Source organism: Gallus gallus, chromosome 1 (assembly GCF_016699485.2).
Source record: "Gallus gallus isolate bGalGal1 chromosome 1, bGalGal1.mat.broiler.GRCg7b, whole genome shotgun sequence".
Taxonomy (NCBI): domain Eukaryota; kingdom Metazoa; phylum Chordata; class Aves; order Galliformes; family Phasianidae; genus Gallus; species Gallus gallus.
This window is the reverse complement of record NC_052532.1, coordinates 195170928-195190814: the sequence shown is the minus strand read 5'-3', so window position 1 is coordinate 195190814 and position 19887 is coordinate 195170928. Positions and strand designations below refer to the sequence as shown.

Below are 19887 nucleotides of genomic sequence, written 5' to 3'. Positions count from 1 at the left end.
AGGGAAGGGATTAGGTTCCACGATCCTATCTGAACAACTGTTTAAAAAGGAAATTAAATGGAACAATCCCCCCCCCCCCCCCCAATCTATCCTCTTTTCCCTCTTTATCTCTTGCTTTATGCCAGCCAGTCTGGGACTGCTAGAATACAAATTAATCCAAAAAGGAGGAAAAAAAGGAAGATTTTTCCATTGAAAGGCAGAGGCTGGGCTCACAGAGGGCATCCTGCTTGCAGTCCTGAAGACACTGCAATAAAAGCCTTTTATTGCCCTTTCCAGGTTGGGACGTGCAGGGTGGGAGCACATTCAGCCCCAGCAGCTGTAATGCACGTGTGCCTCTCCTCTCTTTCTGCATCATTTGGGTTTTATCAGTGACATCTCCAAGGTCTTCCACCAGGCCCCGTGCAGCCAGCTGGGAGCTCAGCTGGAAATCCCTTTCTTCCCCAAATTCAGGGGTCTGATCTTTATGGTCTGAGCATATCTCAGTGCTCTCATTGCCTTTTAGTGGGGCTTGGAAGTAGGGCTGTGGGATGCTGCCTTTTCCCAGTGGTCCTTTACAGAGTGGTGACTGCAGAGGAGTGGGATCCAGCAGAGGGGGTTCCTCCTCATTGCCCTCTGATGTTTTAATACTGAATCCATTTTCAGCAGAGTCCTCAGCTGGCACCAATAGGATGTGGCAGTGGGGAGCTGGGGGTCTCCAAAAAGCTGCCTTGTGGTCACCATCTGCCCTGTGACCATCATCTGCCATGATGTCATCCATAGTCTGGATGGCCATCACCTACTGTGAGGTCATCATCCACCTTGAGGTCCTCGGCTGCCTTGGTGTCCCCAGCTGCCTTGCACTCATCATCTTCCCTATGGTCATCATCTGCCTTGATGTCATCCATCATATGGATGGCCATCGCCTACCATGAGGTCATCACCTGCTGTGAGGTCATCGCCTGCTGTGTGTCATCATTTGCCTTGATGTCACCACCTACCTCCCATCCAGCCCCCCACTCTCCAGCTCCCTCCCTGCCCAATGCTCTGAGGCTCGATGGTCCTTCAACTTCCTTTTTCTCATCCCAGTAGGAGCAAGCAGGCTGAGATTTAACAATAACAGAGGCCACGGGTTGGGAGGCATCCCTGTCACCACTCTGCCAGCAGTGTCAGCTGGAGCTTCCCCACACCCACCCAATGCCAGATGCAAACTCAGTCCCGAATGCTGCAGCAGCGTAGGAAATCATCAAGGAAAATGTGAAAGCCCCACAGCAGCACCCCCTGCTGCCTCCCCATCTGCTCTTCATTAGCTAAATGAGTTGTGGTCTCCCAGATGGGTGGCCCCAGCTCAGGGACCCCCCTGCAGCAAGTGGGGTGATGAGTTGGGGTTGGGATCAAGGGTGATGCTTCCAGAATCTGGGGCTCAGCTCCAGCTGGACCCGTCGGGATGGTGCCCCCGGCCAGCTCTGCCCACATCCCACAGCCCCAGCTCCAGCTTGTGATTAATACCTCGCTGGTCTGAACCTCATTCAGACTTTCTGGGATAATTTCCTAGAAATTCACCATCCCTCCGCCAGCAATGCTTCCCAGATGTTGCAACCCAGCTCTGTGTTTGGCTGGCCCTGCAGCACACAGAGCAGCACGTTGCTACAACCCCTTCCAGTACAGAAACTGGAACCATTGGGTTTGGGTCTGGTGGGTTCTGTGTTGGACTCAACGATCCCTGTGGGTCCCTTCCACCTCCAGATATTCTATCATTCCATGGTCCTATAAATTGTTCTACAATTAATTTGTAGTGGCTGCTCTTCTTTCTGATGCCCGTAGGTGGAGAAAGAGAGCTTCACCCCTTCGGGTTCCCTTTACAGCAGCTCAGCTCAGGAGGGTGCATGGTGCTTTGGGCTCTGTCCCATCGGGTGCCCGGTTTGGGTGATCCAACCCCTGTTGAGACAGAGATGTTGGCCTGCACAAAGCTCCACACCCTCAGGACAAAGGTGGCTCCTCTGGGAGACCACATACCCTCTTGAGAGACTTGAGGTGCTGCATGAACCATAGGATATGCATGAGCATGGGATGAGCAAACGCTGTGCAGGTCCATGACAGCCCAGGACCCATTTTCTGCCCTGGGGTAGCACATCCTGTGGGGTTAATGCCTTTCTACCTTCACACAGGTGGCCTCAACCAATCCAATGGCAGGCATCCCAAAATGGAGCTGTTCCAGGGAGCCCAGCTCCAAGCCATGCGGAGGATGGCCCCATCTAATGCTGCTCCCTGGTTGATGGGATGGCCCCATCACCACTGCTCAGGAATATCTCCACCCAGTCCTGGTGTTCTGCAGGCATTCACCCACCACGGCCCAACCTCCTTGGCCATCACTGACCATACCCACACCCACCCAGGAGTGACCCATCCCCAAGCCAAAAACGTCCCTATTGATCGTTGGAGATCACTTGAGGGGAACGATTCAACCCCAGAACAATGGGAGGCATCACTGTTTTTGGGAGATGTGTTATTTTTTTTCTCCCAGAACAAAGCTGTTGGTTTGAGAAGGGCAGAAGTATTCCCTGATTCAAACCAAACCAAGAATAAGGAAGGGTTAAAGAAGCAGGCAGAAACTATTTGCTATGACCTCCCGTTGACTGGGATCATTTTTTTCCCTCCCAAATTTTGGTTCAGCCACCCGGTTGAAAACTACCTCCTGTCCCAGCCTGGCCACACTGTGGGTTTGACCCTGGCCCAATTTAATGCACGGATCGTGCCAAGGGTGGACGAATGCTCACTGCCAGCCCAGCACGGGGGGAGGAATCAATGGGAGGGCTGAGAGAAGCCCGATTTGTTGGAATAAAAGCAAGACTTTGCTGCTTCATTGTGCTGCCCATAAAGCATTCACAAAAGCAGCGCTTGAGGCCGACCGTGAAAAAGAAAGCAGTCCTTGCCCAGGAAGAACAAATGTTTACCTTGCACGCTGCAAGCTGACGCCGGGTGATCTCAGGTGGTTTAATAGCACTGAAAAGGGCTTTTGTGCTTCTCTGTGCAATGGAGGATGAGCTGCAGTGGTTGTCACATCTGTATTTTGTCCCATGGAATTGGCCATTTGGGTCTTGGACAGCACTGCTGAGGAGGATCCTCATTCCCCCTTGGGTCCCACCAGCTCTTTGCTGTGGGCTTTGGTTCCTCCTACTCATTACAAGTTGATCCCCAAGATCTATCCTTGAGTGCTTCCTGGGTCCACTTCCACATTTAATCTTTGAGATCAGACATCCCATTTCAAGTAGCATCCCCATTTCTCTCTAACTTCCCTTTCTGCAGCTGATTGCTGCAGTAGGAGCTTTCTACTTTTCCCCTCACTGCAAATGGTTTGTAGTCAACAGACTTTCTGCTAAATCCATACTGCTATATCCATACAGGAGAAAGCTTAGCCCATGGCAGCTCAAACCCACCAGGACGATGCCCAAGCACGGTCTGCCCAATGGGTTGGCCATACAGATGTCCTCTCCAAGGATAGAGTTCTTCTCCAAGGTAACTAACAATAGGACAGGAGATGGTCAGGGGAGGGTCAGGTTGGGTATTTGAAGCGATTTGCTTTCCAAAGAGTGATTGGGCACTGGCACAGGCTGATCAGAAGGGTGAGGGAGTCACCATTCCTGGGGGTCTACCAGCACTGTGGGGATGTGGCACTGAGGGACTCGGTCAGTGGGCACAGTGGGGTGGGTTGGGGTTGGATGTGGGGACCTTAGAGGTCTTTTCCACCTTCATGATTCTATCATACCATGATTTCAAGACCTGAGAGCTTTAAAGAAGGCACCATCTACGGAAGGCATTTTCTACAGGAAAAAGCCCACAGCATCTTGCAGCAGACCCACTTGGTGGACCAGCTCTACCAGTGATTGTCCCAAGGAGAGAAGAGGAATGATGGTGACTCAACAGCAAAAGCTATTGCAGAAAATGTCCCTTTTTTTCAGCTATATCATGGTCCTGGTTACCTTGAGCCAAGGGGATCTCACCTACAGCTTCCCAGGGCAGGGCTGGGGGAGACAACAAGAACCTGGTCATCCTGGGGGACATTCCCCCCATACAGAAGGCTCTATGACAACCAGTTGTCCTGCAGAAGGTCAAGAGACCCGGGGCTGGTGGGAAACAAATGGGGCTTTGAGGCAGAACTACTTTTCTATGGACACCTCCAGCATGGGGCTCAGGTTGTTTTTTTTTTTTGCCCAGGGAAGACAATGTGGTCGCTCTGCCTGGGGATGACGATGCAGATGATGACCCCTCGGGACAGGCAGTGACTTTCCCGACACTTTAACCTCAGTCTAATTAGTCTGAGGGGAGTGTTTGTTCTGGCTTTGCTCTCAGCAGATGGCAAAGGGCCAGGACAACGACTTCCCAGCCTGAACACTGGAAAGACTCCGGGCAGATTTTTGTAGCACAACAAATGCCATGCCCTGACCCCATCCCATCACCTTTTGGCTGTTCAGGGCTTGGCAGAAGCACCACATGCCTGCTTGCTCCAGGAGAAGGGGAAAGCGATGCTAAGGACCAACAGCCTTGACTCCTAGTGGTCCAGGACTCGCTGAGTTTTGCTCGGTGGTCTACCTGCACCACTATCATAGAATCACAGAATGGCTTGGGATGGAAGGGACCCCAAGGATCGTCAAGTTCCAAGCCCCCTGCTGTAGGCAGGGCCACCAACCTCCACATTTAACATTAGACCTGGCTGCCCAGGAACCCATCCAACTGTGCCAGGTTATGGCCCTGCTTCCCAAGAAAGGTTGAGATCTGCCTGAGTTGGGCATCCTGGATAACAGAGCAGAGAGAAATAGCAGTGTGTGCCACTGCTGCGCCCTCGTGCTGTTTTTGGGCCAAACTGGATTTTCTGACATTCCACAATGTGGGCTCATGCCTCGTGCAGCACCCCAAAAACCCTTTTCTGGTGCAAAAGAGTAATGCTACGGGAAGCTGAAACACCACTGGTGCAGAACCAGACCTGTTCTTCTTGTGTATAACCATGGTGGGTAATGGATGGGGACGTCACTGTCCACCCCTAAACATCCCTCTCTACCATCAACCTTTCTCTTCAGCACTGTTCCTGCCGGCCTGAGGTTTTGAGTGCAATCCAGAGAGAAAGCAAAAATGGAAATCCCCCAGGGCGCAGGGGGGAGGAGGATGGGAAGCAGTTGGTTTCTATGCTGGTGGCAGCGTTGGGCTGGCTGTGGGCCAGTCAGCTGCGGGGACGTGGAGACACCAAGTCCAGGGCATGGTGACCTCGTAGGCAACGTCTCGCCAGGCTCTGCTCCTCAGATGGGGTCATGGTAGATGAAGATTGGAAGAGGGCTGAAGGGATGTGCCTGAGGCTGTAGGGTTGCAGAGTCGGGTTGAGATCCTGGCTGCCCAACCCATCGTCTTCCTCCTTATGGGCAAGACCACAGACCTTGGACGTGGAGGAGGACAACAAGGTGTGTGGGGTCTATCTGGCAAGGATAGTGGATGGGTAACCACCTGCCTTGTAGGAATGCCCATCCCAGGGCGTGGGGAAGCTGTAGGTTTTATCCAGGGGGTTCTCTGAGATCTGAGAGGCAACACTCCCTGACATGGAGGGATCATTTGGGGTCCGTCCCCTTCCTCTTTCACTTGCTGGTGGGAACATCCCTGAGCTCCTCATGTTCCTCCAGCTCTGGCCAAAAGGAGCAACAGGCTCCAAGTGACTCACCCAGAGAAATAGCTCTACATGTGCTCATCAGCACCATGGTTTCTTAGAAAAGCCTCCATCAGGACTCTGCAAAATCAAGCATTTATGCCTCTAAGAATGCCAGAGCCCTTATAAATACCCCGCTATTCAATTGTTACTATTTATATTCTCAACACAGGGTTTTCCCAGCATTTCCTAGACATCCCTTGTCCCCGTATGGTCCAGAAACCTGAAGCCTCAGGAGCCAGCACTTCCCAGTCTGGGACTGGGATGAGCCCAGCAGATCCAGCAGCTCCTCCCCACCGGCCTGCTGGATGCCTGTTGGTAGAGCTGCTGACGGAGCCCCTTGGTGGGCACAGTGGGCATTTCTTGTCCTCTGAGCATCACATCCCAAATGCAAACACATGGAAATGTCTCAGCCACATCACCACGAGCTCCAGTGTGAGACGTAGCAGCTAGCAGCCAGAGCACGTAAACACTCAGCTAAAATAATCCATGAAATCCAGCAGGGAAGAAGACTAGGAGAAGTCCTAGGAAAAGCCACAAGTTCACCTTTTGGGATCTGGCTAAAAGCACACAGCAGGGCTTTTGTGCTCCTGTTATTATTTCCTTGCTGCCCTCCAACCTCTTGTCCCTTTCTTGTCCCACAGGGCGCATCCTTCACACCCCCAGGCTTGGTCCAAAGCCCACGTTCCCTTCACCCTACATATGGGCTGGATAAACCCTCCTCATGGCAGCAGAAGAGGACAAATATTTGGCTCTGCATGTGTGTTTTTTTATTATTATTATTTTTATGTGCAATATTTCTAAGGAACCATCGCAGATCGTGGGAGGTCACTGTAACTCAGCCGCAGGCAGCTAAGAGCTCTGCATAATCTCAGACCTTGTCCCCAGAATATTCAGAAGTCGCCAGGTGATGCCCTTTGAGCTCTTTCTAAAGCAAAACTCAGCACTGGGAGAACGGGTAAACCACGTGGGATCCTTCCTGATCCCAAGGGAAGGGGATGCAGGCACATCCGTGGGGACGCCTGGACCAAGACGCAAAGAGCAATGCTAAAACCAAAGCGATGGGGTGGGAGGAGGGAAGCATTTGCATCACTTTGCACCAGGCAGAGGAATGTGAGCTTGGCATAGGACGGTCAACGCCAACGTATCGAGCACTGAGTGGCTCTTTTCTGAACTCTTCAAACCACTCAACCCCAATTCCCAGCAGCTCCTACTGGACCGTGGTGCTGATTGATGCCTGCTCAGACGTAGCAGTGATTTGTAACCTCAAGGGTGCAAAGGGCAGCAGAGTAAAGAAAAACATCTGAATGTTTTGGAACTTGGTGGTACAGCCCAGGGTCTCCCAGCCCCATTGCAGCTGAAGCATTTCCCTGCTCTGCAGCCCCATGGCCGTCTTCCAGAACCTTATCTCAGTGGGTTCCTGTGTCTGTCACAGTCCTTAACTCCCTCCAAATGTGCTCCTCATGCTCATAAACTGGGAGTGCATCCCATTCCTGCCGCCTGGTTTTGCAGGCTGGGTGAGCATAACAGCATGAAAGTAGTATTTGGGGCTGTAAATTGGTTTTATCCATTCTTCCTCCTTTCTTTTACTTCTTTTCTTCATTCACCCCCTCGCTCCCCTCCCCTTTCCCTCCTTTCTTTTTATCGTGGAGAGTCACATCATGGCCTCAGTCTCTCTGTCTCTGCTTATCTGCAGTGGGAAAGAGGGGCCAGATGCCCTCCAAGGCGCTGAGCAGAGCGTCTGCAGAGGCAAAGCACAGCCTGGAGCCTGCCCAGCAGGACTGTTTGGGCTGAAGGGAGCACTGATTAGGGCTGTTCAAGGCCCCGAGAAAGCTGACTTTAATGCTGCAGCAACGAGGGTGCAGGATGGGAGCTGTCTGCCTGCCCATGGCTGCTGGGCACGCGGTGCCTGTCCCACTCCCTTCTTCTCCCCAAGTCCATGGTGCCATTGGGATGATGCCCATTTGGGGCAGAAGAGGATGGCAGGAAACAGGATGGAAAGCAGTCGCCCCTTCCTCCAGCAAATCCCTCTGCAACCTTCACTTAACCAAGCAGTGGTTCTTTCAAGGTGAGACTTTCAAGGATCAGGCCCTGGGCAACCTGATCTAGCTGTGGTGTCCCTGTGCATTGCGAGGGAGTTGGACTGGATGGCCTTTAGATGTCCCTTCCAACTCTAAGCATTCTACGATTCTACGATTCTATGCTCAGCCTGGCTTGGCACACCCCTGGAAAAGTAAGGCTCTACCTCCTCCGGGCATAGATAGTTCTCCTCGTCATCTATAGAAAACAGTTTAAAACCAAGAGTGGAAATTTAGGTTAGATTTTAGGAGGAAATTCTTTGCTCAGAGGGCAGTGAGGCCCTGGTGCTGCTGCCCTGAGCTTTGGGTGCCCCACTCCTGGAGGTGCCCAAGGCCGTGGATGGGGTCCTGAGCACCCTGAGCTGGTAGGGGGCACTCAGCCCATAGCAGGGTGTTGTAAAAAGATGGTCTCAAGGTCTGTTCCAACCTAAGTCATTCTATGATTCTGTAATAACATGACAAAACAAGTCTCAAGGCATTGGCCCAATGCCTTTGGACTCGTCAGTACAAAATCAGTCATCCAGAATGGATGGCCAACCCATGCAGATTCTCAGGCTCTCCTGCGGGAGGGATGCAATGTTTCCAGGTATTGCCCACCCCCAGCTGTGCCTGTGCTCCCATCCCTAAGCAGAGCAGGTGGAGCAGTCACCGTGCCCTGACGGCTCTCCATAAACAGACCTCTCATTCTCTCAGGCTGGATGTGGCTCTGGGCAGCCTGGTCTGCTGGTTGGCGACCCTGCACATAGCAGGGGGCTGGAAGTGGATGAGCATTGTGGTCCTTTTCAACCCAGGCCATTCTATGACTCTATGGTTCACCCCAAGGCGAGCATGACGTCCCCACCAGCTGTGCTAACATCTGGGCTCCGCTCTCCTGCAGGAGCGCTCACGTCAGAGGACAGAAGTTCATCCACTTCAGGCAGAGCATTTCTCTCTGATCCGGTGACAAACACGTGGTGCTCCTCCTCCGCAGCACATCTAGGGAGGGAGGAGGGGGATGAGCTCACCGTGTCATCACGGGGTCACCGTGTGGGGCGAAGGGACCCTTCGTGCTGTCCCTGATGGGCACCGTGGGTGAGATAAAGCTTTACGCAAGGGCTTCCAAGAAGTTGGCATCAGTAGCAAACACAGCCTATGTCCCTTGAGGGAGTTTGTCTCCTGAATTAATCTGCCAGCCACTCGGTCCAAATTCGCCATCATTTAGGGTTGTTTTCTCCCACGGAGTCGTGGTTTCTGAGAGTCCCTTGGGGGAAGTCAATGATGGCAAAGGAGAAGCTGCAGATCCGGTGGCACGAAGCAGAGCAAGGTGCTGACAGTTATACAGTTCCTTATAGACAGGAGGAGGAACAAAGTCCGTGTGAGGGATGCGTGCCAACCCCAGGCCTAGGATTTGCACATCTGTGCAGGCAAGGCAATGAGAGACTGCTTCTTTCCTGCCTGCTAAGTAGAAGGTCACACACACAGACTATTGACAAGGTTTAGGAACCACCACTGAAGGAAGGAATTAGGAACAAGCTCCAGCAGGGAGATGTGGAGCAGGGTGCCCAGGGCTGTGCTGAGTTGGGTTTTGAGCACCTCCAAGGATGGAGACCACACAACCTCTGGGGGCAACCTCAACCACCCCCTCAGTGACAAAATATTTTCCATATGTTTCAACAGAGTTTCTTGCCCCATGGCCCCACTCAGAAGAGTTAGACTCCATTGTCTTCATTCCCACCCCATCAGGCATTTATAGAAGTCAATGAGATCCCCTTGAGCCTTCTTATCTGCAGGGTGAACAGTTCCAGTTCTCCAGTTCTCCTTATACTGAAGATGCCCCAATCTTATCATCATCTATGCAGCCCTGTGCTGGACTCAGTTATGGCCGTATCTCTTGAAGACTTGGCTGGTGAGTGCTGGTCAGATGTTGGGGGGTCAAGAAGGGATCTCCCCTTTGGATTTGGCCATGGAAAGATGAGCTGGGATCTTGGGGCAGTCCCATGATGCTTGACTGGACCCAAACTGCCCAGCAACCTAGAGGAGGAAAGAGGGAAGTAACCAGTAGGAAGGACAGTTCTACTATTTAAAAGTTCCTGAGTAATTTCTATATATATATATATCAAAAAGAGAATAACCAACTCTTACTTATTTCACTTAAAAATAGACTCTCATGCATCTGGGACAGAGCTGTGTTGCCCCATGCCAAGACAGGCGAGATGCGTGGAGGAGGGGCCTTCCCAGACATGTGGCAGTTTCCACCTGCTCCATCTAAATTTAGATGGGAGACCCATCCTGTCCCTTCTTCCAGGACCACATGGATTTTAATGCTGAGAAGTTTCCAAAGCTCTGGGGCTTCTGCTTCTGTGCTTGCCTTGGAGCAAGGCCATAGCGTGAGTCACCTGGCGCTTACAGCTTGTTTAGTGTACCAGTTTGGGCTCTATTGAATTTCTAGGAGGGAATTTAGTTCATAATCCCAATCAGTGAATTGTCAAGGAAGAGGAGAAGGAAGAAGAGGAGGAGAAACCAGTCCGTTTGGTGGTCACGCTGCCACAAGCCGTTTCTCATTGTCTGCTGGTGTGAATATATCTTTCCTTACGCCACCGTCCCATGATCCACATGGCAGCCTCGTGAACTGTGTGCACATCATTGTCTTTTTCAAGCCCTATGTGGCTCCTATAGATTTACTGTGGATGCAAAGGTGGAATGCAGTCCATTGGAGACATCTGCTTGGAAGACATCCAGAGAAGACATTGCTGTGTTGACTCATGGACCATAGGGTGCCCCTGAAATACCAGGGACCTGCTGAGGACTCACCCAGGGCCTCCCTTCCAGGACCTGGAGGGACCTACAAGAAATCTGGGGAGGGACTTTTTATATGGGCATGTAGAGACAGGAGGAGGGGAAGTGGCTTTAAGCTGGAGGAGGGTAGATTTGGAGTAGAGATTGGGAAGAAATTCTTAATGTGAGGGTGGTGAGACACTGACACAGGTTGCCCAGTAAGGCTGTGGGTGCCCCCTCCCTGGAAGCACTCAAGGCCAGGCTGGATGGGGCTGTGAGCAGCCTGGGCTATGGGAGGTGTCCCTGCACATAGCAGGGGGTTGAGACTGGGTGAGCTTCAAGGTCCCTTCCAACCCAAACCATTCCACCATTCCATGACTCTACGGTCACGTTTCCCCTCCAGCCTTCCTGGAATCACAGCTTCTCGTACACCATCCTCGTTATTTTTCTGGTTTTATTTTAATCCCCTTTGTTATTGTTCAGCTTCCCTTCAAGTCAGTGTTTCTAAGGATCCCAGAATAGAGAATCGCATCAGATAATAACAGGAAGGAAAAGGGAATGCCTAGGATTACTGGACGCATTAAATTAAACCTATTTCACAAGTCTTTCACCAGAGGTGCTTCCCCTGGCCTCGGTGTTCAGCTCTGGAAAGGTGCAGGGGAGGAAGAAGAGTGATGCAAAAGGAGAGCTTCGGAGTCATTTCCCAGACTGGGCACCGTGGCAAAGCTCGTTGTCATAAATCACCGCGATTGGCGTTGCCTGAATGCTTGGCCTGGTGGTGTCTGTGGTGTCTGAGGGCGCCTGGGGTTCCTGGCATGGAGCCTCCAGCCCACTCCATACCCAGGACGGAGTCATCGCTGTGATTTACCATCACCACGCTGCCCTGCTTTCTTCCATTCCCCCTCGTAAAGAAAACGACCTTCTGTTGATCATAAATCTGGCTGGTTTATCCCTAAAGTTTATGCTAGAGCAGCTTCCACCCTGCTGAGATCAGTTACATGTGAACAGAATACAGGAGCCCGCCAGCAGCCTGCAGAAAGAGCTCCCAAGTGCTCGAGGGCTTTCCATGAGCCTGGCTGTGGGTCTGAGCTGTCTGGCAGTGCCCACGTGGCAAAAAAGTGCAACACAACGCAGTGACACGCCACGCTGTGCAAGGACATGATGCGATGTGACAAGCAGTGCAGTGCAGTGCAGTGAAACAGAACGTCGTGCAGTGACGTGGCATTGCATACGAGGACATGCAATGAAATGATATGCAATGAAATGCAGCGTGAGGAAGTGCAGTGCAATGACATGGCATGCTTTGACATGCAACGAGATGCCATGCAGTGGGATGGCATGCAATGGCACGGTGTGCAGTGGCATGCAACGGAATGGCATGCAATGAAGTGAATTGCAGATCAAGGACAGGATATGACACGGCATGCAATAAAGTGAGATGCTGTGAAATGGCATGGCATGCAATGGCATGCAATGACATGAAATGTAGTGCAAGGATATGGCATGCTACGTCATGCCAGGACATACAGTGAAATGAAATGCAATGGCATGCCATGGTATAACATGTAACGAAATGCAATGTTGTGCAATGACATAACGTGCAATGCCATGCGATGCAATGCAGTGCGGTGCAGTGACACGACATGAAATAAAATGCAATTAAAAGACAACAAACAAGCAAACAGAAGAATGCATTTGTGGGAAGAAGGATGGAAATAAGGCACATCAGAGAGGCTGATATCTGCACAATAGCAGCTGTGACGTGCAGCAGTGGTGCTGTGAGCCAGGCCACCCACTGCTGCCCGCTCTGCCTGCCGACACACACAGGGAACAAGCTGATCTCGTTCACCAGCAATTCCTCTCCTCCCCCCATCGCTGCTGCCTTTGTGTTTGTGCAACACATCCCAAACGGGATGGACCTGCTTCAGCATTTTTGGCTTGGGCAGGTCTGGGGCTGGCTGCTCCAGGAGCTTTCCCTGCAGCAGATGGGGCTGCAGCCTCCACGTGAGAGTCCTGGTGCAATTTCCAAGCTGGAAAAACAGAGCATTCAACCCCGTGTGCAGTGGGGAAACTGAGGCAAGGGTTGTTCCTGCCCCATGTGGGCAACAGAATCCACAAGACAAGGAGACGTCGGCCCCTCCACCCACATCTTGATGTTGTATGGTGTTACTTCAGGCTCTGAGTGTGTGCTCTGCTGCTTCTGCAGACCCTTTGAGCCTGTCCCAACGTCCATAACACATCACAGAGCTGTAGAGCCCAGGCCATCCGGATTCACCTCCTCCAAGCCCACTACAAGCTGCAGCCCACCCCCACCCATCTGCTCAGGGAAGTGGATGAGTCCTCATCCATGGAGCATGGACACAGGATGCCCAAGGAGTGGGGGAGTCCCAGAACCGTGGGGATGTGGCACTGAGGGACGTGGGCAGTGGGCACGGTGGGGTGCGATGCGGTTTGGTTTGGGGATCTTAGAGGTCTTTTCCAACCTAACTCTGTGATTCTACTATTCCACCCATCGGCAGATGACCACCATGGGACAACCCCAGGGATGTGGCTGGCCATTCTCACATGTGCCCAACCGAAAACCAGCTGGGACTGAGCACAGCATCCCCAAGCACAGACCCCATCAGAAAAGAAGGAGCAGCAGCGATGCCCAACCCAGACAGCTGATGGCTGGGACCCCCCAGGACTGTATTCCCCTTGTTATGGTTTCACCTCCGTGTTTGTACAAAGCGTCTGGGCACCAGCGCTGCGCCCAGGGTTGTTTAGAGGGTGCTGCCAAGAGCTGGTGCTGATCTGAGCTCTGCTGAGCAGGGAATGCATCCCTCCAAAATCTGAGTCCACCCTGCTCCATCAGCACAGAATTCCCATGAATTAGCGTCAGTATCAGGAGTATCCCCCCAAATCTCCCCATACAATCATAGAATCATAGGATCACAGAATGGCCTGGGTTGAAAAGGAGCACAGTGCTCATCCAGTTCCAACCCCCTGCTATGTGCGGGGTCGCCAACCAGCAGCCCAGGCTGCCCAGAGCCACATCCAGCCTGGCCTTGAATGCCTGCAGGGATGGGGCATCCACAGCCTCCTTGGGCAACCTGTTCAGTGCGTGTGGTGCATTTGCTTTCACTATGAGCTGAAGCCTGCAGTATGTAGGAAGACTCATCCCCAGCTTCTTCCTCATTTCTCTCATTCTACCCCTTTCCAGCAAATCCTGGTTGCCTCTTTAGGAGAAAGAGGCAAATTCGAGGAATTGAAAAGCTCCCCCTTGGGATCTGGCTTCCTGTTTTGCTCCGCGTGGCCGAGCATGGCAACGTTTTCCATAAAGCAGAAGTGAAACAGAGAAGTGAAGGGCACGTGGGCTGCTCCATGCAGAACGCGCCGTCGCCGACGCTCTGTTCCGGCTCCCAAAATAAAACCAACATCCGCTTCGGTCCCCTCGGTGGTGGCTGGGCTCTTCCACCGCATGTGCCCCTTAGGACCCGAGCCTGAGTCAACAGCGCAGATTGCCTTTAATTGAGGAAAAAAATAGATCAGTGAAGGAATTAGCATCCATCCACCAATTGCACGGGCTGAAAATGGCATGAAAATTGCATCCATCCGGATGGGAGAGTCGAACCGTGGTCCCGAGTCCCTGGTGAGCTCAACGCACGCCACATCCACCATCTCTTTTTTGGAGCACTAGAAGTGGAGTCCAGCTTCTGAGGGGATGCGGGGAATGGCTCTGCTTTGGGATCCCAGGGAGGGAATCCAGCAGGGCTGGAAGCATCACGTTGAGCCATCTATTGAGAGCTGGGTGATCCTGTCTGTTGGGGATGCAAGGAGTTCTTGCCAAACACCCTGGCAAAGAGAAAGACGGAGTACTAAATTTTTTACCGTGTAAATTAATTGTTCTTGGCCTGCTGTGTTTTAAACCTTTTCGTTGTGAATGTTCCTCTGGAATTTGGGCATCTTCGCTGCAGTGAAGTGCTCGGGGTTGACCACGGGAGCCAGGGGGCTCCTGCCCCTTTCTCACTCTCAGAGATGGGATTGGTAAACACTAATTAGGCTGTGGCTTGGGAGGCAAGCTCAGCCCATCTGACTGCCTCTATGCTAAGCCCAGAAAACCCAAGCATTGGGTGACCACAAGGTGCCCCTCCAGTTGGGACGTGTTTGGTTGATGGCGATGGGCTGTGATCATAGAACCCACTGTGGTGGGCCATAAATGAAATACCTGTTTCCAACCTTAAAATAGCTAGCTTTGCCCCAGAAACGTGACCAGAGAGGGACAGTGCTTCTGCATGGTGGTTTCCCACCTCCATCAATGCTTCCGCCCTTTGACCCCGCACGGATTGTCTGAAGAGGACTCTCCAGCTGCAGACCTGCCTGTGGCCCGATGGCCAAAGCAAACAAGCCATCGAGGAAACAGCCACAAGCAGAGGGGAAGTTGTTTTAAATCTTTCCCAAATGGGAAATAGCAGCAGTACCTGCAGGTCGTGTGTGCTCTGACCTCCTGAGCCCTCCCCAGGGACATCAGAACCCACAGGGCCCCAGAGTGAATTCCAGCCGTGGAAAATTCCACCAAAAGGACCCCACGTACCCCAGGTGCTGCGGTTTGTTGGCTGCAGAGATTCACCCATCCACGTGTGGATAACATCTCCACCCCCAAGCGCCCGTTGTGAAACCAGAGGCACTGATGCCCACTCGGCTCGGCTCCTTTAGGACTTCTGGACAAATGAAAGCAAGGAGAGGAAGCAACCCCGTGTCTCCAAGGCATGTCCGGGTGTGCTTGCTCAAGGAAAGGAAGCCTGCAGAGATGCAGTCATTAATCACCCGCGTGCTCAGCTCTCCCTTCCTCCTCCCCCATTGATATCCGCAGGGCTGGAGGAAGACAGGCTGGAGAGGAAAAAGGGGCTGAAGCTCACTTCTTGAGAAATGCTGAGGCGCAGTAACATCACGTACTTGCAGGTCAGGTCCCACTTGGAGCCAAACCAAGGCTTTTTTGTCTGAATTCCCAGCAAAGGCATGATTTCCTGGCAGAATGGGTGCTCAAGGCTGCAGCAGGAGCCCATCTCCCCAGTGAGGAATGGGGACCAGGGCCCCAAAACTGGGACACATCTGACAGTGGGGTTGGAGGTTGGACTAAGCGCCATGGGAAGGCTTTTCTTCTGCTTGGTCCTGGGCAGCAGTCTGACCACGGTGAGGGTTGGTTCAGCAAAGGGGCACTGTCAGAATGGGGTTCAAGAGAGACACCCGAGGTCGGGGGATGGGGCTGTGAGCACTGATGGGGCTGTGGGTGTCCCTGTGCTTTGCAAGGAGATGGCCTTTAGGGGTCCCTTCCATCTCCAACCACCCTCTGGTTCTATGATTCTGTGATTCGAGGGGTGAGACCACCTCCACCAAAAAAGCCACCTTCTCTGCCAAAAAATGGCATCTGGGACCTCATGCTGCCCAACTGCAGGCTGCTCTCGCTGTGGTAGCAGGTGTCTGTGTGTCTGCAAGGAAAAATTGCTGGAAAAATGGTTAAAACAGAGAAAGAAGAAATCAAACCTCATTAGCAAGCATGACCAGGTCTGCCACCTGGCAGGCTGGCAGTGTCAGGAGAAGGACACAAGGAATAGGCATCATTTCCACTTGAAATGGCTTTTAGGAATTAGATTTCTCACGCAAACCATCTGCAGTTGGGTGAGCGGGAAGGGACCAGCAAGGGAACGGCTGGATGGGGTGGCACAGCTGGATGGGGTGGCACAGCTGGATGGAGGCACAGGTGGTGCGGGACACAGATGGATGAGGGCACAGCTGGATGCACACAGCTGGATGGGGGCATGGATGGGTGGGGACAGCTGGATGGCAGCACAGCTGGATTCGCACCCAAAAGGATGAGGGCACAACTGGATTCAGGCACGTTAGGATGGGGACACAGCTGGAAGGCAATGCATCCGGATGGGAGCACAGCTGGGTGGAGGCACAGCTGGATTGGGGCACAGCTGCATGGGGCACTGATTAATGGGGTGCAGCTGGATGCAGGCAGCTCAATCGTGACACAGCTGGATGGTTCACAGCTGGATGGCTGCACAACTGAACGAGGCATGCTTCAAAAGGGTCACAGCTGGATGGGGCGCAGCTGGATGGGTGCACAACTGAACAAGGCACGGTTCAATGGGGTCACAGCTGGATAGGCGTGGGCAGACAGGGCACAGCTGGATAGGGCACGCCTGAATGGGGCACAGCTGCATGCAGGCAGCTCAACTGCAACACAGTGGGATGGGGCTCCTATCTGGATGGGTGCACATCTGGATGGGCGCCCAGCTGGGTGGGTGCCCAGCCAACTGCTGTGGGGAGGACACAGCTTGGAGGGGACACTCAGGTAACCCAAGGGGACGTCTCCTGCCCACAGCTGATATCCTGGATGCACGGGCACCCAAAGCCAGGCAAGAAAAGCAGCCGGCAGCGACGCAGCTCTCCTGCAAGCACTGCAAATGCAATTACTGGCAGCATGCAGCCGGAGGGCAGGAACCAGGCAGCCAGAAGGTCTCGTGAGGCCAAGCCCAGCCGCCGTACCAGGCCTTTGTGCCAGAGATTAATTCAATTGGTGGCAAGCAAAGATGAGCCCAACAGCGCGGCTGTTTGCTTTCCCCAATTACTCCTCCCAGAGAGCTTCCCCTCCCTTCTGTCTGCATGAGAAGAGCATCGAAATGAGAGCGCTCACGCTCCCGTTTCTCCCTTTGCAGCCCCAAAATGTGGGGGGTGAGGGGTGGAGAGGAAGAGCGTTGTCCCTTGGCCAAGGGAACGCGCAGTGCTCTCCAAATCCGTCCCGTCCGTCCATGGGTTGGTAATCTCAAAATGACGTCTCCAGGAGGAAATTTCTTTTCATGACTCAAAACGCAGCCAGGAGCTTCGCATAACTTGTTGACTCTCTTCCAAATGAGCCAGGAACCCTCTGGTTTTGTGAGAGGAATGAGAAGAAATCCTTGCAGGCGCCTGCTCTGCCAATAGCTCACCTGACTGAGCGGCTGCAATTGGGGTGAAAAAAAAAAAGCCATATTCGGCCCCGAAAACAGCAGATTTTTGGCTCTCTTCTATCCCAGGTGCCACAGGGCTGGGTTGGATGGATGGGGCAGAGGGGTGAGGTCGGTGAGCAGCCAGGAGCAGCTGGTTCTCAGTGTTTGTCACTCCTTCCCCTTATTTACAGTGTCCCCACTGCCGAGCTCACCTTGGGCGCCTGCAAGGACACCGGCGGGGCGGTGACATCAGCTCTTCCCCAGCTCACACTGAGCTCTATAGACAGACAGGTGGGATACATCACAGCAGTGAGTCGTGCCCCTTCTCGGCCCCGTCTCCCCCCAGCAGCGCGGTGGCACGAGGGGAAAGCCCTGCTTTTCTGCAGAATGCTGCCAGGCGTGTTTGCACAAGGCGTGTTTGCTGCTCCGCTCCGCAGACACCTTTTCTCCCCCCCCGGTTTCCTGCTCCCCGCGGCAGCTGGGAATTTCACGAGGGCACCGAGCCATCCCCACCCCATCCCCACCTGCCTGGGCAGCCCCAGGACAGGGTTGATGGCTCCGGCCCGGCTGTGGCTGCAAATCTCCACCATTCCTCCTGCCAGAAGTGATCTCCCTGCAGCGCTGCAGTGCCAGGATCGATGTGAGCCAGCCCTGTCCGTGCTCATACAGGCGCCAGTGGGATGCAGGCACCCCGCCCCATCTCCTACCCCACAGCCAGGCCCACACCCCAAACCCTTCACTGCAATGAGGCGGTGCTGGGGAGCACCCCGCATTGTGCTCCATCGTCACCTCCCCCCGTAAAATGGGACCCCATAAGAAGGAGGCAACCAAAATCATTTCGGAGGGCAAAGCAGACCGAGCGCAGGATCACATGGGAAGGAAGGGCTGAGCCCAGCATCCCATGCAAGATTTGCATCCTCAGGCTCTTTCTGCATCGTTCTTTCATACCCACGCTGTCCCCCGGGCTCCTTTCCTTATTGCATTTTAATGGCCCTGCTCAGGAAGTGCAGCGGCTCTATGGGTTGGTTAATGAGTAGCGAAGGCACTGACCCCTCTGCCCTGCTGCAGCTGGGGCAATCGAGATGTTGGCCGGTGTAATCCAGCTGTGAGCAGAGGCAGAAACGTCCCCATCCTCTTCCCCATCCTGGAAACCCTGTTCTGGGGGGGGATTGGGAGCATCCCAATGCCCGGTTCAATCCAGATATTTGCAAGGTGGGAATGATGACCCCTTCTCCAGCTGTGCCGCTCCATCCAGCTGTGCAATGCCATCCAGCTGTGCAGTACCATCCAGCTGTGCAACTCCATCCAGCTATGCCCCAGCTCCAGATTTGCCTCTTCTCCACTTTGGAAATCCTTTCCCAACTGTGCCAATGCCATCTGTTATGATATCTCCATCCAGCTGTGCCACCCACATCCAGATGTGCTCCTTCCCAGCTGTTCCCCCACCCAGATGTTCTTCCTTACCCAGCTCTAGCCCCATCCAGTTATGACTTCCATCCCGATGTTCTCTTCCCTGGCTGAGCCCCTCCAGTTATGCCCCCCTATCCAGCTGTGCCCCCTTGCAGCTTTGCCATCCAAATCCAGCTGTGCCCCCTCCAATCTTGCTCTCCCAATCCAGCTGTGCCCTCCTCCAGCCATCCCATCAGATCCAGCTGTGCCATCCCACTCCTCCTCCACACCCACCCAGCTGTGCCACCCCAATCAGTTGTGCCCTCCCAGTCCAGCTGTGCCCCCTCCAGCTTTTCCATCCCAATCCGGCGGTGCCATCCCAACCCCACTACACACCATCCAGACGTGCCCTCTATCATACCGTCCCCCCATCCAGATGCGTCCCCCTCCAGCTGTGCCACCCCGACCCAAATACACCACCCCCTTCCCTGCCTCCTCGTCCAGCCGTGCCCTCTCCATCCAGCTGTTCCATTCTATTCCCTATGTGCCGCCCCATTCCTTGCGTCCCCGCCCAGCTGTGCGCTCCCCATCCAGCGGTGCCCCCTCCCCACTCCCAACCCCCCCACCACCCCACAGGTGCCCGGGGCCGGGCGGGGCTGTGCGGGGCGGCCCCGGGGCGGATCTGGGCGGGCGGACAGCTGAGGGGCGGCCCCGCATTGCGATCGCCGCTTCGCTCCCGGCGCATCCTCGCTCCGGTAAGTGCTGAACGGAACCGAGCCGAAGCGAGCCGGGCAGGGTGAGGCCGGGATGGGGCAGACAGAGCCGGGTGGGGTCGGGTTGAATAACGAGATCAGATCCGGTCTAAACCGGGGCAGGATCCGAGCAGGCTGTGTCACACCGACCTGGGTAGGATAGGACTGAACGGGGCGGGATGGGGTCGGGCTGCGGATCGAGACGTGGGGTGACACCGAGCGCGCACTCAGCCCCATTGGGGCCGTGCCTATGGTGGGTTGGAGTCCTGGGAGCC

The 19887-nt window shown here is 53.9% G+C and overlaps 1 protein-coding gene and 1 long non-coding RNA gene across 2 annotated transcripts; one reads left to right on the top strand and one right to left on the bottom strand.

The window, feature by feature from the left end:
- Positions 1 to 966: 966 nt before the first annotated feature.
- On the top strand, positions 967 to 11352 carry LOC121109241. Its single transcript, XR_005844608.2, has 3 exons — positions 967 to 3492; positions 3755 to 5426; positions 6310 to 11352. It is a non-coding gene; the product is annotated as an uncharacterized LOC121109241 (long non-coding RNA).
- On the bottom strand, positions 11352 to 18956 carry LOC112531607. Its single transcript, XM_025146948.3, has 2 exons — positions 15071 to 18956; positions 11352 to 14331 (listed from the first exon to the last, which is right to left on the bottom strand). The coding sequence occupies exon 2, from the start codon at positions 12398 to 12400 to the stop codon at positions 11492 to 11494; it is 909 nt and encodes a 302-aa protein (XP_025002716.2). The 5' UTR covers positions 12401 to 14331; positions 15071 to 18956; the 3' UTR covers positions 11352 to 11491.
- Between the last annotated feature and the right edge of the window lie 931 nt (positions 18957 to 19887).

Coding starts and splice junctions, on each gene's coding strand:
- LOC112531607 (XM_025146948.3), bottom strand. CDS start 12,400: ATGTGTTGCACAAACACAAAGGCAGCAGCGATGGGGGGAGGAGAGGAA.